Consider the following 14,749-nt stretch of genomic DNA (forward strand, 5'->3'; position numbering starts at 1 on the left):
GTGGCACGCTCACACTGGCAGGACATGTGCATACTGCCAGTCTCCACAGACCTTTCTTCACCTATGTTCACATGCTCCTCGAAAACCACCCTATGAGTGGAGCCAACGATGCCTGCCCATTCACCACTAAAGCTAACACACTGAGAGGGCCATTCAGTCTCTGCCGGTCACTCAGCCTCTAGGGCGCAAAACCAGGAATGGAAATCAGCCTCTCTGCCCCACTGCTGGGGTGTCTCAGGAGCCCCTGGCCATGGCTTTTGGATGAGGAGGAACATGGCAACAACCCCACGGTTCACTTAAGTGATGCAGGAAATGGGACCCCCAGATGATGGTGGCTGGGTACCAGACAAGCCTAGGAGGGCCTAGGACAGTGGAAGCCGGGGGTGTCATGGCGAGGTGCTTTCTGGAAACCACCATGGGCTCTCCTTCCTTGCTTCCATGATCCTTCCTCTGTTGCAGAGCAAACCCTTACCCTCCCCCACGGCCTGCCACCCCTGTTCCTTGTGGATGACTCACCTTGATGCTGAAAATCGGCTCTGGCAGGCAGAAGCCACTCATGATGTTGCTAAGGTTTTCCAGGACATTGTGGGACACCTGGTGCAGCTTCTCACCGAGGACGGGCAGCGTCTGCTGGGTTGGGAGCTCTCCTGTGAACGGCTCTGCCTGTGAGACACGCGGACAGGGGACAGCATAGGAGACATGGCCAACCCCAATGACAAAGCAGGGATGGGGCAATCTACCACTTACTGTAAGTGAGAACAAAGCTCCAGGAAAAATGTCCTTGGAAGTTAAAATTGCTAAGTCCGCACCCCAATCTGGGTATCTGCACCCCAATCCAAGCTTTCTAAATCACCCCTTTTGCAAATGTTACTCCATACTGACCCACCCTGCAATTGTAGGAGTCGGATCTCTTTTCTTTCACTTGGCTTCATAGTGAAGATTGTTGTCTCTATTTCCATTTTCTATGTTTTTGGGGGTGGCTTTGGAGTGTTTTTTTGGGGGGGGTCCAAGACCAGAACTCAAACTTGCTGTTGCTTTCTTTCACTCACTGGCTGGTGCTCTGCCACCTGAACCTTGCCTCCAACTCTTGGGGGGGTTGTTGTTGTTTGGTTTTTTCTTTTTTGGAGACAGGGTCTCACTATGAAGCCTCAGCTGGCCCCAATCCCTCAATCCACTGCTCTCTGCCTCCCAAGTACTGAGGATTAGAGTTCCACACCCTTCTCTACTTATCCTATATTAAATCTCCAAGATAAACATCTAGTAAGATGAAAATGAATGAAGATCTCAAACAAATGCACCAGAGTTTTGAAAGTTACAAGTTTACTCTATAAGAAAACAAGCTCTCCAGATGGGTAACGCTGACCTTGCGTCTACTATTTCCTTCCACTAAGGTCCACTCTGTAACCAGGCCAGAACACATGCGTTCCTGCCCTCCTCCCTGCTGACCTCACAGCTCCTCCTACCTCCTCCCACCTCTTCCTCTCCAGAGTCGACTTCAGGGGGTCCCTTCTCTGCTGGCTTAGAGCTGAGGGATACAAGCAACTCCTTTTAGTGCAGTGGTGAAGCCAAAATATATTCCTGTCTGGCTTTCTCAGGGGCGTTCACATGAACCTGTAGGGATGTGTGGCAGAGGGTGGAAACCCAGAAACTGCCTGCTGAAGAGGGACCCAAAGGAGCCCACTCTCCCTTCCACTGAACCCCTTCAAGAGAGAAGAGCAAGAACAAGTTCAGAACAAATCACCCTCTCCAATACGTTTCCTTCCTGCAGGCCTGACTAATCAAATCAGCTGCAGTGGATTGATACCCCTGAACCCAGGAACCAAAATAACCCCTTTTCTAGGTGCTGGTGGCTCATGCCTGTAATCTTGGCTAGCTGAGCAGATATGAGGATCATGGTTTCAAGCCAACTGGGCAGGCAAATCCATGAGACTCATCTCTCTAGTTAATCACCAAAAAGCTGAAAGAGGAGGAGTAGTAGGGCTCCAGCCTCAAAGAAGAAAAAAAAAAAGCTAAGAATACTACCTAAGCCCTGAGTTCAAGCCCCAGTACTTCACAAAAAATATATATTATTTTATACTATTTTATATTTGTATTATAATATTTTATATTTATAAGTATTATTATAAAGACTTTATAATATTTATTATAACCCTTCCTCCTTTTAACATGTTTGGCCAAGCATCTGGTCACAGGGATGGAAAACCATATGAACATGAGATGAAGACGATGTCTCCTACCGGAAGCAAATCATATCCTATGCCAAGAGGACACAGACTACTTTTCTCTTTTGATTTGGATTTTCATTTCTTAGCCAGTTTGGTTTTTGTTAGTTTTCATTTGTCAAGACTAAAGGAAACTTAGACTGGACCTTGAAACTTAACAGTAAGAAGTTTGTGACAAGCTGGGCGTGGTACCTAACACCAGTAATCCTAGCAACTCAGGAGGCTGAGATCTGAGGATCAAGATTCAAAGCCAACCTGGGCACTAAAGACTCTTATCTCCAATTAACCACTACAAAATGGGAAGTGGGGCTGTGGCTAAAGGGGTAGGGTGGTAGCTTTGAACTGAAGAGCTCAGGGACATCGCCCAGGCCCAGAGTTGAAGCCCCATGACCCACCAAAAAAAAAAAAAAAAAAAAAAGAAGTTTGTGACACCCTGGCTAATTGCAGTCAAGAGGTAATGAAAATGTCCTCTGTACAACAACTTAATAATAATAAAATTATAATTTTTTAAAAAAGAAATAATCAGGCCAGGCACGGTGGCTCATGTCTGTAATCCAAACTCCTAGCCCTCAACCAGAATTTCAGAAAAAACGATTTGCAGCCTACTTTTTTTTTTTTTTGCTGTTGTTCAGAGCAGATGTGAAGATTATTTCAGAGAAAGTCAAGTGTTTCTTACTAAAAATACTTCTGGCCATGAGTTTGGCCTAGTGGTAGAGTGCTTGCCTAGCATGCATGAAGACTCAGGTTTGATTCCTCAGTACCACGTACATAGAAAAAGCTGGAAGTGGTGCTGAGGCTCAAGTGGTAGAGCTCTAGCCCTGAGAAAGTCCAAGGACAGTGCTTAGGCCCTGAGTTCAAGCCCCGGAACTGGCAAAAAAAAAATCACCAAGAGCATATGGAATTTCAGATTCTTTTGGTTTGGGAATATCTGCATACACATAATCTAGGCACAAAATGCATTAATATTTGCACTTTGCTTCTTTCACACAGAACATCCTATACAATGGGTTTAACAATCCATGCCTGCAACAGTTTCACAGTGGTGGGAAAGACCAAAGAGGGTCCTTCCGTGCAGAAAGCAAGCCCAGTGGGGTTCTCCAAAGGGGAAGGGGCACAGATGGAAGGCTGGGGAGGACACCAGGGGACAGCTCATTGTGAGAACTTGGGTTTTTCTTGGAGTGGGATGGAGAGCTGTCAAAGGATTTGAATAGCGGGGCAGTGCCACCAGTTCCTGGTTTTCACACTGATTGCTGAGACAGCAAAGTCAGGAGAGCGGGGTGCCTCCAGTCTGCTCATCTTTCAATGCTGGGGGAAGGCGGGGCAGGGAAGACACTTGTGGGCACACCAGCCACCGATGAAATGGGGTACTACATACCGGATGCACTTTAGATGGGTCATCAAGCTCCAGCCTGGCCACCACACAGCCAGCTTCCAGCACAGCTCCCGGCCGCTTGATGTATGTCACGCGGCCACTCTCCTGCACATTCAGGGTCATGATCATTTTCATCACCTAGGTTGCAGAAAGGGAATGGAAGACGGAGCCCATCACCAGGCCTGGCTAGGGGTGTGGTACTGGCTCACCCAGAAGGAGGGACTCTGGAGCAAGGGCTATCACATGGAAATGGAGCGTTTGCCACAGGAGCCCTCAAGCAGAAAGCATGGAGGAACTTATCACTTATGCTGTGAAGCAGTCAAAGTGCACTTGTGAGCTATCTGTCTACAAAACTAGCCAGAGTGGAGTTTCCAGGACAGGAAAAAGGATACTGTGTGTGTGTGTGTGTGTGTGTGTATTGGTGCTTGAGCTCAGGGCCTGGGCACTGTCCCTTAGCCTTTTGCTCCTGGCTAGCTCTCTAGCATTAGAAGCACAGCTCTACTGCTGGCTTTTTGGTGACCAACTGGAGATAAGAGTCTCATCGACCATCCTATCCAGGCTGGCTTTGAATTGTGATCCTCAGATCTCAGCCTCCTCTCAAGGAGGCTGGAGGATTATAGACGTGAGCCACTAGCATCCAGCAAGGCTTACCACTTTTTAATGGTGACCATCATGTTAATTAACCAGTTCTTCCCCATTCTTGGGGAGATTTTCCCACTGAATACTGCCAGCTGCGACCCACAGTTTGGCTCTCTTAGGAATCTGCAGGCCATGGTCAAGGTAAGAGGGAGGCCCAACTGCTCCAACAAGGGCCATGCCAGGGGAGCAGGGGTTGGAGGCTGCAGAACCATGCCCAAGGCCAGCCCTGCTGTCACCTCCATCTCAGCGTAGCTGCTCCCCGCTTCCACATGGCCCCCATCCTCCACCGTGTACTGAGTCAACTTCCCAGCCGAGGGGGACCTTAGGATGGTGGGGTCATTCTCCTTCTCAAACACACACGTCTTGTTGCCAATGGTGATCCGGTAACTGAGAGAGCAAGAATGGGGGACAGGAAGGGGACACATGAGGACTCCAGACCGAGGAAGTACCAGTCCAGCTCTGGGCAGCAGTCAGTGGCTCAGAGTAAAGGATTCTACATTCCCAAATGGTGGCAACTGATGGTTATAATGGGGGCACTGAAAGTGAGAGAAGAGCAAAGGATGTGTGTCTTTTTTGGCTGAACGCATTCCTTTTCCTCCATCTTGGCTCTATGGTTTGAACTCAATGTCACTTGCTTGCTAGGCAAATTCTCTACCACTGGAGCCATACTTCCAGGCACTAAAAATCTTTGCCATCAAACCAATGGGGGAGAGAACAGATCTGTGAGTAAAGATGACAAAAGCTTCCAATATTCTCTTCTGTGTGTGTGTGTGTGTGTGCGCGCGCGCGTGCGCGCGGTTGCGCGCGCACGTACTTATCCTGGGGCTTGAAATCAGGCATTGGATACTGTCTCTGAGCTTCTTTTGCTCCAGACTAGTGCTCTTCCACATGAGCTACAGCTCCATTTCTAGGCTTTGGGGCAACAGAGAAGATTCTCAAAGACTTGGCTGCCTGGGACTGGCTTTAAAGCATGATCCTTAGATCTCAGCCTCCTGAGTAATTAGAATTACAGGTGTGAGCCACCCTTGTACAGCTAGAACGTTCCAGTATTCTTGGCAGATAGAACATAAATTAGAAAAGAAATAATAAAACTGAACTTGGTTTCACATGCCTGTAACTCTAACACTTGGTAGGCTGAGGCAGGAGGATAGTTAAGGTCTAGGTCAGTTTGAATTATACAGGAAGTGAGGAAAGGAGGGGAAGAAAGAGGGAAGGAGAACCATTGTCAGGTATCAATCTTCTCTGCCTTAAACATTAAGGATTGTAAAACATCCCAGCACACACTAACTGAATCTTCTGAGGTACGGGGCCCCTGCCAACCATGCACATGCAGGTACACATGCTCGTACACACACACACACACACGCACGCACGCACGCACACACACACACACACACACACACACACACGTGTATACACATGCTGCTGGAAGGCATATCGACTCTACAGCTGTCCTGTGTGAACATGGTGACTCACATACAGGGGTCAGAAGGCACCTGGCCACACACCAGGCCCCTTCCTCAGTTCTGAAGCCTTCTAGGTCCCTAGAAAGGCAGTACCTGGAGCCACCCCCCCCCCAAGGCTCCCAACCTCTCCCGACACCCTCAGAAGGTGCCCAAGGGCCTTGTTCAGAGGCAGGCCATCTTGGCACTTCTGGATCTGCCCACAGTGCGAGCAGCCACGCACCTGTCTACCTCTTCCTTCATGTAGGTGGTGTAGCTGTTGCCGTTGTAGGACAGCAGAAGGCCCCCATCATTCAGCCGGTGGGCGTCGATCTCGATGTGGCAATCATTCATGATGAGAACAAATGTGGTCAGAGACTGTCGGGCTACCTGAGGGGACAGGTGGACGTCAACCCGGCTGTACAGCAGTAGGGAAGGGAAGAGCTGGCTGTTCACTGTAGGAGTTGGGGAGAAGGGTGCTTGCCATGTTCTCCCAGGCCTTAACTTCCATCACCCTGGAGCAGCCACAGAGAAGGGCTGGAGAGGGGCTGGAGTGACTAAGCCACATCCACCCCTGTACCAAGAACCCTGGCTGTAGACACAGGCCCTGCCTAGCCATCTCTCAATATCTGCCCTCCAGTGCATCTGATGCCTGCCTCCAAGCAGCAGACTGCAGCAGGACCACCAAGGTGGCAGGGGCTGGGCCTCACATTGGGTGGGGAAGGCCTGAAGGGTCTTTCAAGGGCCTGGTACAGCAGACTGAGTGCTTTGTGCTAGATGCCCCAGGTTCCTGCATGGAAACCTTATGTCAAATCTAATATTAGGAGGTAGGGCCTCTGGCAGAGATCACATTTAGAGGACAGAGGATTCATTACATGATTTGTGCTTTTATGAAAAGGACGCAGAGAGCCCCCTCGCCCATTCCACCATGTGAGGGAAGTGGGAAAAGGTGCCAGTTGCAGGCTGGGATGCAGGCCCTTATCACATGCCACATCTACACTTAACATCAGAGAGGCACAAGGGCCTTTACCTTGAGAATGTACTTGACACCTCCGTAAATTAACTCTACGTCCACAATGTTCAACAACGAATCTGCAGGGAGAACCTGACCCCTGTGAGACAAGACAGAGCTGCTGTCAGATTGGGGAGGGGCTGACCACGTGGGACCATCCCCCCAATTCAGCAAGATCGAACAGGGCACTGGTGGCTGTGGCTCAGTGATGGGTTGTAAGAGGCCCTGACCCAATATAAAAATAACTAAATAGGGGCCGGGAGTTTGGCCTAGTGGTAGAGTGCTTGCCTAGCATGCACGAAGATCCGGGTTTGATTCCTTGGTACCACATACTTAGAAAAAGCTGGAAGTGGTGCGAAGGCTCAAGTGGTAGAGCTCTAGCTTTGAGAAAAATCCAAGGACAGTGCTCAGGCACTGAGCTTAAGCCCAGGACTGGCAAAAAAACAACAACAACAAAAAAAAAAACTAAATAACTTTCTAATGTACTAAAAAAAAATTAAGCCTTGTTAAAAGGCATAAAAAACAAAACACGTCTGAAAATTCCTAAGAACTAGGAATCTTGAAGAATGTGAATCATTTTTACTTTTCTTTTTTTTTTCCTGGTGCCCATCCTGGGACTTGAACTCAGATTTTTTTTTTTGAACATGACCCTGAGATCTGAGCCTCCCTAGGAGCTAGGATTACAGGTGTGAGCTACCAGCACTCAGCAGATAGGAACTTTTAACAAAGCTTTCTGGGGAAGATGGAGGGTGAATAATTTCAAAATGTAGTGCAACCATATATAAAGATGGCATAAGAAATCTCAGTGGACGCTACTGGCCAATAAAGGGTTGGATGGGGAAAGAGAGAATAAGGGAGAAGGTTATTTTGATTATAATATATGAGAGTCTGAAATGCCTTGGTGAAATCCTCTGGTGTAATTAATACACACTAAGAAATAAAGAATGAGGGAAGGAAATGGGGATAAAAACATAAGAAGGGGTAGCAATGATTGTTAAGTAATGCACCTTCTATCTGGTGAATTATAATGTAACCCTTCTATTAATTACAATAAAAATATATAAAAAAAGAAACAAAGAATGATAGGAAAGTAAAATTGGGTCTGTTGAAGGTATGGGCACCAGTGAGAGAGGCGGGCTAAGGAAAAGAGTGAATTAGGATGACTAGGGCTGATACAGTTTACTTGCAAGAATGGAAATAAATGCAGAACCACAAAACCTGCTGAAATTATTTTCAGAAGGGGGAAGATGGTGGAAGGAGTGAGGTTGATCAGGAAACGTTGAATACATGCGTGGAAATATCTCAATGAAATACATGTTGTACAACTAGTGTATGCTGAATGGATGAATGAATGAGAAAATAAATTAGCTTTAGGGGGAGCCTAATCTATCATGGCTTCTCAGAAAAGTACCCTGTATGGGGAGTAATCATTGCTGGAAAGAAGCCAGCAGGGATTCTGGCTTTGTCATCACCCACGAGCTTGAATGCTAACTGTGCTGCACCAGCTCGCCCTTCTTTCCTGGTAGTTTCTTTTGGTTCTTTTTTTATTTTTTGTCTGTCATGGGGCTTGAACTCTGGGCCTGGACCCTGTCCCTGAGCTCTTTAACACAAGGCTACCACCACATTGAGCCATTATTGTACCACTTCCAGTTTGCTGGTGGCTAATTGGAGATAAGAGTCTCACGGACTTTAGTGCCCGGGCTGGCTTTGAACTATGATCCTCAGACCTCAGCTTCCTGAGTAGCTAGGATTTATAGGCATGAGCCACTGGTGCCAAGCTTTGCTGTGGTTCTTAACTGGAAGGCCATTTTGGCTCGATTGCAGGGATGCTCAACACTGGCTTGGGGGAGCTTGTCCCTGGCATCTAATGGGCAGGAGCCACACTGTTGCTGTCATCCTACCATGCACAGAACAGCTCTAAATACCATTGATGCTGAGGGGACAGCTGACAGCAAGCAGCGGGGCACGTGCTAACATTCCAGTAGTCGCCTGGTAGACAGGTGAGGGCCGGGGAAAGAAACATCAGGAGAGGTGATCTGCTCTGCCTCTCAACTCATCTCCATGGTCTTTAAACACCCTATCAGTGGGAAGACATCCTAGACTGTCCACTCAGGCCTCAAGGGTCCCCCAAGCCCCAATCCCACCTGGATTTTCCATCCCACCTGGATTTTCCATCCCACCTCACTCTACCCTACCACAGGGCTTTTCCAATGCAGCTATGGTTGGAACTGCAGAGGCAGGCTGGTGGGAGGAGCTCACCAATTGCCTGGGGATTGACTGGTCACCTAAACAAAGCAGGACCTGCCTTCCATGGCCCACACAAATACCCCCAAGATGGACAAGACTAATGCCCAGTACCTTTCCAGGGAGTGCAGGAAATCTGTCATGCAGTCTCTGAACATCGCATCAGCCACATTCAAGGCCCCACACACCACCCCAAGCATGATGTCTGGTTTCTCTGCCTGCGAGACACAATGGCTCAGTGCCCCCCCTCCTGCCCCCAGGGGAGCCCCAGAGCCCTGCCACCTCCTATGGAGACACCACCTGCACTTTCTCAGCGATGAGGTAATCCAGCCACCCAGTGTCAATGTCATTGTTCTGGAAGCTCTCAGTCTCCAGCAGGTTAATGAGATATTCCACTGTGGTCCTGAAGTCACCCCGGATGGACAATTCCTTCAGTGCCACCACCATGTTCCTGGAGAGGGAAGAGTATATCACTGGCTTCCAAGCCCACATACAATACCTGTGGACATTCTGTGGCATGGTTCTCAGAGTGCCAGAAAGACACAAGAGGAGGGGCCTAGGGACAGAGGGGCAGGGCATCCATCTCAGCTCCAACACTGACCGGCTGAGTAACCTCATACCAGAGGCTTAACCACTACCTTGGCCTCTGTTCACCTCATCCGAAGTATGGAGGAATAATCGTGATGTCATGAGGACAGCTGAGGGTCAAGATGAGAGTCTCTGTGTAAAGTTATTGAAAATCATCTGCAAATGTCAACCATGTACAACCATCATTTCATTCTTTTTAACTATAGCTGTAGTTCATGGTTGATAGAAAAACAGCTCCTCTCTTTGACATCAAGTCTGTCTCACCCCAGACCTAATCACATCTCTTATTCCCAGAGCTGGAACAGCTTTCTGGCCAGCCACACAGCTGTGTGCTCTGAAGACAAGTATCACTGTGACCTGGTTAAGGGGACATGAGGCCCGGCCAGCACTTGGCTGCCTCCCTTGTAGTGGGATCACAGTGAATGTTTGGGAGAAATTTACGGAAGAGGGATGAGGTATTGAATGTACCTATTTTTGGAGAAGGGGGTCTTTCTGCCTGTGGGGCAGGGGCAACAATGGCTTCAGTATACAAGTGAGAAACTGAAGACCACTGAGACCAAAAGGCGGGTGCCAAGAAGTTCTGGGAAGCCAGGTGTGGGGTCGGGATGAGAAACTGATAGCAAAATTCCTGGACTCAGCAGGGGGCAGGAAGTGGGGAGCACATACAGCAACGTGTCCTCGTGTGCTCAGCTTCCCTGGCTTTAGCACTGAGGGGTTCCAATCTGGAGAAACTAGAGTTAAAATCCAAGACACTCAATCTAATACAGACTTCTGGAAACTCCCTCTAGGTTCTGTTCAAGTTGAGGGGTCATCATGAAGAGTGTAGACCAAGTTAGAGGATTTTTTCATTCAGAGGGGGTGAGCCGGCTGACCTGTCTGCTACCTCACCCTACTAGACTCTACTTGCAGGAAATAACCCTCCTTCCTTCCAGGAGCTCAGTATACCACTGAAAATGATTCAGATGAATTACTCAAAGCTGGCAGAGAAGCTCCATTATAAAAATGGCCAAACTCAATTAAGTTAGTTCACTCTTGGCTAATTTATCTGAGTTGGATTTGATTCCTTTTTCAGTGAAATGTCCCCAGGCCTCTGGACTCTTCCACTCTGAAGGGTAGTTACCAACAACCCAAGAATGGTCAATTTAGCCAGGCACTGGTGGCTTACACCTATAAACTTAGCAACTCAGGAGACTGAGATCTAAGGACAGTAGTTCAAAGCCAGCCTGGGTAGAAAAGTCCATGAGTCTCTTATGTTCAATTAACCACAGAAAACCAGAAGTTGTGCTGTGGCTCAAAGTGGTAGAGTGCTAGCCTTGACCAAAAAGAGCTCAAGGACAGCATGCAGGCCCCTGAGTTCAAGCCCCACAACAATAACAAAGAAGGGTCAATTCATTATAAAGTGAACTGATTTTTACCTCTCTGTACTTATGCAAAGGCAGGAGAAATAAGATGGGGTGCTTCCTTGGAATTTGGGGGGTCCCCTGTCAATTGGGTTTTCAGCCCTGTAGAAACTTCACTAAGTGGGGGATCTGGGCCCTTGTAATGGGCCTCACGGTACATGATTGCATAACAGGACACATCCCCCCTCTCCCCACAAGGCAGCCAACAAGGAACCATTCAGGAAGCAGGAAGCTTAAATGTCAAAGCACTATAGGTCCTTTATATTTTCAGCTGTCAGGCTTCACATCTTTGAAACCTGCAAGTTTTCTGGGTCTCCTTCGAGTCAGAACTTTTACACGCTCAAGACCCAGCAGCCCTGGTGAACTCACTGTACCCCATGTGTCTTGAAAAAGGAAGATACTGCACTTTGTCCTCAAGTCTACAGGTAAGACCTGCAGCCCTGGGTCTTACTATCCCATTAGAGTACATACTGGGTGACAAACTGGTTCTTACAAGAGGGACAGAGGGAGGGAGGGAGAGAGGGAGAGAAAGGGGACAGCAGTGGGGAGAGAGCATCAGTGGGCAGGCACGAGGGCTGCAGGTAATACTAACGAAATGGCCTCTTCTCGGTTCTCGCCCCAGGAGAAGCAGTGCCCAAACTGGGAGTCAGCAAACTCATGTAAGCCTCCGGCAGCCGCCACACTGAAGTAACCCCACACATTCTTATTGCTGCGGAAGTTCAGTTCCTGGACTGTTCCAGAGCTCGGCTTAAACCCCTGGTGCCCCAGTAGGGTGGGGGGAGAAGCAAGATGGAAGATGTCATTACTTTGGATACATTTTCACAGAAATTCAGTTCTGGCAAGAGCCAGCAGGAGGCTCTACCTCCCCCCTCCCCCCACCCCCTACCCCTGCCCAAAGCAAAGTTTAGCCAGCTGCTGCAGATCCATGGGAATGCATGGATGTATGTATATATAAATAGGTGTTATATATAAATATATGAACACGCTGATGGTCCTTTACAAAACCTAAGAAAGAACAAGCCACAGAGGGAAACCTTCACAGTGCTCCAGATCCTGTATTACAGAAAATGCACAGAGGGTCAGAAACCCAAGGACCTGGGCCCTACACCAGACAAGCACTGGAAAGTTACCCACTAGACTCGCCACCAGGGCAGGCTCTCCAGGCGATATGTGGAGATCTGCCCAGTGCCTGGCTCATGTCACAGGTAGAGGAAGCCATCAACACAAGACATGTTCCTTCCATTCCTCAATTTCCTCATCCTGGAGCTGAGAAGCCCGCACAGCCTGGGAGATGGAAGATGCTAGAAATCCAGGAACTCCCACACTTGCCTCATCTGGGTTTTCGCTGGTGATTCTAGCTGCAATGACGTGGCCCCTGGCAAGTGGAGGGTTGGTGGGGGTTTCAAAAGAAATGGGTGTCACCCCCCATGGAGACTCTCCATACAGAAGCCGGATGTCCTTCAGCCGGTGCAGGGGTACACCCATGGCAATCTACAATACAGAACCCACATCACCAAATCAGTTGTTTCCTTGGAATTCTGGCCCCAAATGGCCAGGAAGAGGCTCAGTCAACAATTTCAGACTCACTGAGCCCAGCCTATCTATAGGTTGCTGTGCTGCAGTGGAATGGGAGAAGCAAGAGGAAAAATGTATAAGGCAAGAGGAGGCTCCCACAGAGCACATTCAAGAAACAAAAGTCACACAAGGAAATATGTGCATGGCGGAGAAAGCCTGGATGACCAGAGCTACCAGAGTAGAAAATGACTGAGCTGTAATGCTCGGGCGGGAGGCTTCGTGAAGGTCACAGGGACGCGGGCATGAAGAAGAAGCAAAACCCAGACACTTCCAGCCAGCAGCTGTAGCACGCGCTCACATTTCACAGCTTGGGCCTCTTCTCAGGACGCACTAAGAACATGCAATCGCCTCTGCAATAATTCTGACAGAATGTGATGTGATCTGGAAGAAATCTCCAGACACAGCCAGATTCACAGACAGGCAGTCTAGATGCTTCAAAAGTGCCAATGGTGCAGAAGGCCACAGGTTCTAACATACATACATACACACACACACACACACACACACACACACACACACACACACACACACACACCCCAAATAGCCAATGGCAAGAATAGAAAAAAAATGTAGCTGGTTATCAGTGGCTCATGCCTGTAATTCTAGCTACTCAGGAGGCTGAGATCTGGAAGCTCTTGGGCTGAAAAGTACTTGAGACTCCATCTCTAAGCAAAATGTTGGACTGGAGGTATGGCTCAAGTGATGAGTTCAAGCCTTAAGCAAGAGAGAGAGTGCAAAGTTCTGAGTTCAAGTACTGGTCCCAACCAAAAGGAAAAACAAACAAACAAACAAACAAAAATGTATGATTGGGGAATGTTCCAGATTAAGAAGACTAGAGGCTTGACAATGAATGACAATGAAAGCAAGGTATCATCCTGGTTTGGAGTCTAGATTTCCCATAAACAAATAAAAGCAGCTGTAAGATTTATTGGGACACCAGAAAGCAGAGCATTGTTACTGTAGATAGCACAGTAACTAGGTTTCAGCAAGGGAGATAGCTGTGTCACACACTATACCAGACTCTTCCTGATATGTCTCTATTACATTTACAGGCCACTTCATAAATGTTTAGCCCAACCATCCCTCAAAAGATTGATTCTAGGCTGGGAGTTTGGCCTAGTGGTAGAGTGCTTGCCTAGCATACAAGCAGACCTGGGATCAATTCCTCAGTACCACATACATGGAAAAAGCCAGAAGTGGTGCTGTGGCTCAAGTGGTAGAGTGCTAGACTTGAGAAAACTCAAGGACAGTGTCCTGACTCTGAGTTCAAGTCCTGGGACTAGCAAAGAAACCCCAGAACAAACAGATTGATCCCAAAAAAATGTCTCCAAAGAAATTATACAGACTAATGGTTTGGTATAGGTACATAGGTAGATAGATGGAAGGATAGAAGGATGGTTAGATGGATGGTAATGTCATACCGGTGAGTGTTGTTACAGGGTGTATTATTTGAGCAACAATTCTGCAATTTTTAATATAAATACAGGCTGGGAATGTGGCTTAGCGGTAGTGCTTGTCTGCCATGCATGAAGACCTGGATTTGATTCCTCAGTACCATATACACAAAAAAAGCCAAAAGTGACACTGTGGCTCAAGTGGTAGATTGCTAGCCTTGAGCAAAAGAAGCTCAGTGTTCAGGCCCTGAGTTCAAGTCCCAGGACTGACAAAAAAAAAAAAAGAAAGAAAGAAGAAGAATATAAATACACCAAGTAAAACAAACAAACCAACAAACGATATAGTGATGAGAGGAAGGGAAGGCATGAAGGAAAGAAGGAGGAACAGAGAGGAAAGGAAGAAGGGAAGGTAGAAAGAGAAAGGGAGAGAGGGAGGGAAGGAAGGAAGGGGTGAGGTGAAGGGGATGTGCTCACCTGCAGCTGTGCAGCCGGCAGGTTGACATCAGCAATCATCTCTGTGCAGGGATGTTCCACCTGCAAGCGAGGGTTCAGTTCCAGGAAGTGGAAGCTGCCGTCCTGGCTGTACAGGTATTCCACTGTTCCGGCACTCACATAGCCCACCGTCTTGGCCAAGCGAACAGCACACTGCAGGGAGAGGTAGAGGACAAAAGTCTCCAGCAATTGCCTCAGGAATCAGAAATGAGTGTGGGCTCCCTGGTCCAGTGCCCACTGATGACTCATGATGTGGGAAATGTTTTGGGACCTCAGCAATTGGCTGACACCCACAACATACCTGGGTGGCTTTGAAATCCTCTCTGGGGTGGCTCCCTGCAGCTGCCCCCCTCCACATCCACCCCAGCT

The 14,749-nt window shown here is 48.2% G+C and overlaps 1 protein-coding gene across 5 annotated transcripts in view; it reads right to left on the minus strand.

Annotated features, from left to right (window-relative positions):
• Positions 1 to 14,749, minus strand: part of Acacb (acetyl-CoA carboxylase beta) — a 76,964-nt gene that overhangs the window by 30,867 nt on the left and 31,348 nt on the right. For all 5 annotated transcript variants that reach the window (XM_090320313.1, XM_090320314.1, XM_090320315.1 and 2 more), the window contains exons 11-20: positions 14,363 to 14,533; positions 12,249 to 12,410; positions 11,512 to 11,675; positions 9,232 to 9,382; positions 9,046 to 9,149; positions 6,706 to 6,787; positions 5,920 to 6,065; positions 4,470 to 4,620; positions 3,598 to 3,732; positions 517 to 663 (exon numbers count right to left, since the gene is read on the minus strand). In XM_090320313.1, the coding sequence (XP_090176439.1) occupies positions 517 to 663; positions 3,598 to 3,732; positions 4,470 to 4,620; positions 5,920 to 6,065; positions 6,706 to 6,787; positions 9,046 to 9,149; positions 9,232 to 9,382; positions 11,512 to 11,675; positions 12,249 to 12,410; positions 14,363 to 14,533 (1,413 nt within the window). The remainder of the gene's footprint in view (positions 1 to 516; positions 664 to 3,597; positions 3,733 to 4,469; positions 4,621 to 5,919; positions 6,066 to 6,705; positions 6,788 to 9,045; positions 9,150 to 9,231; positions 9,383 to 11,511; positions 11,676 to 12,248; positions 12,411 to 14,362; positions 14,534 to 14,749) is intronic.

The sequence above is a fragment of the Megascapheus bottae genome, chromosome 28, assembly GCF_031878675.1.
Source record: "Megascapheus bottae isolate mThoBot1 chromosome 28, mThoBot2.hap1, whole genome shotgun sequence".
NCBI lineage: Eukaryota > Metazoa > Chordata > Mammalia > Rodentia > Geomyidae > Megascapheus > Megascapheus bottae.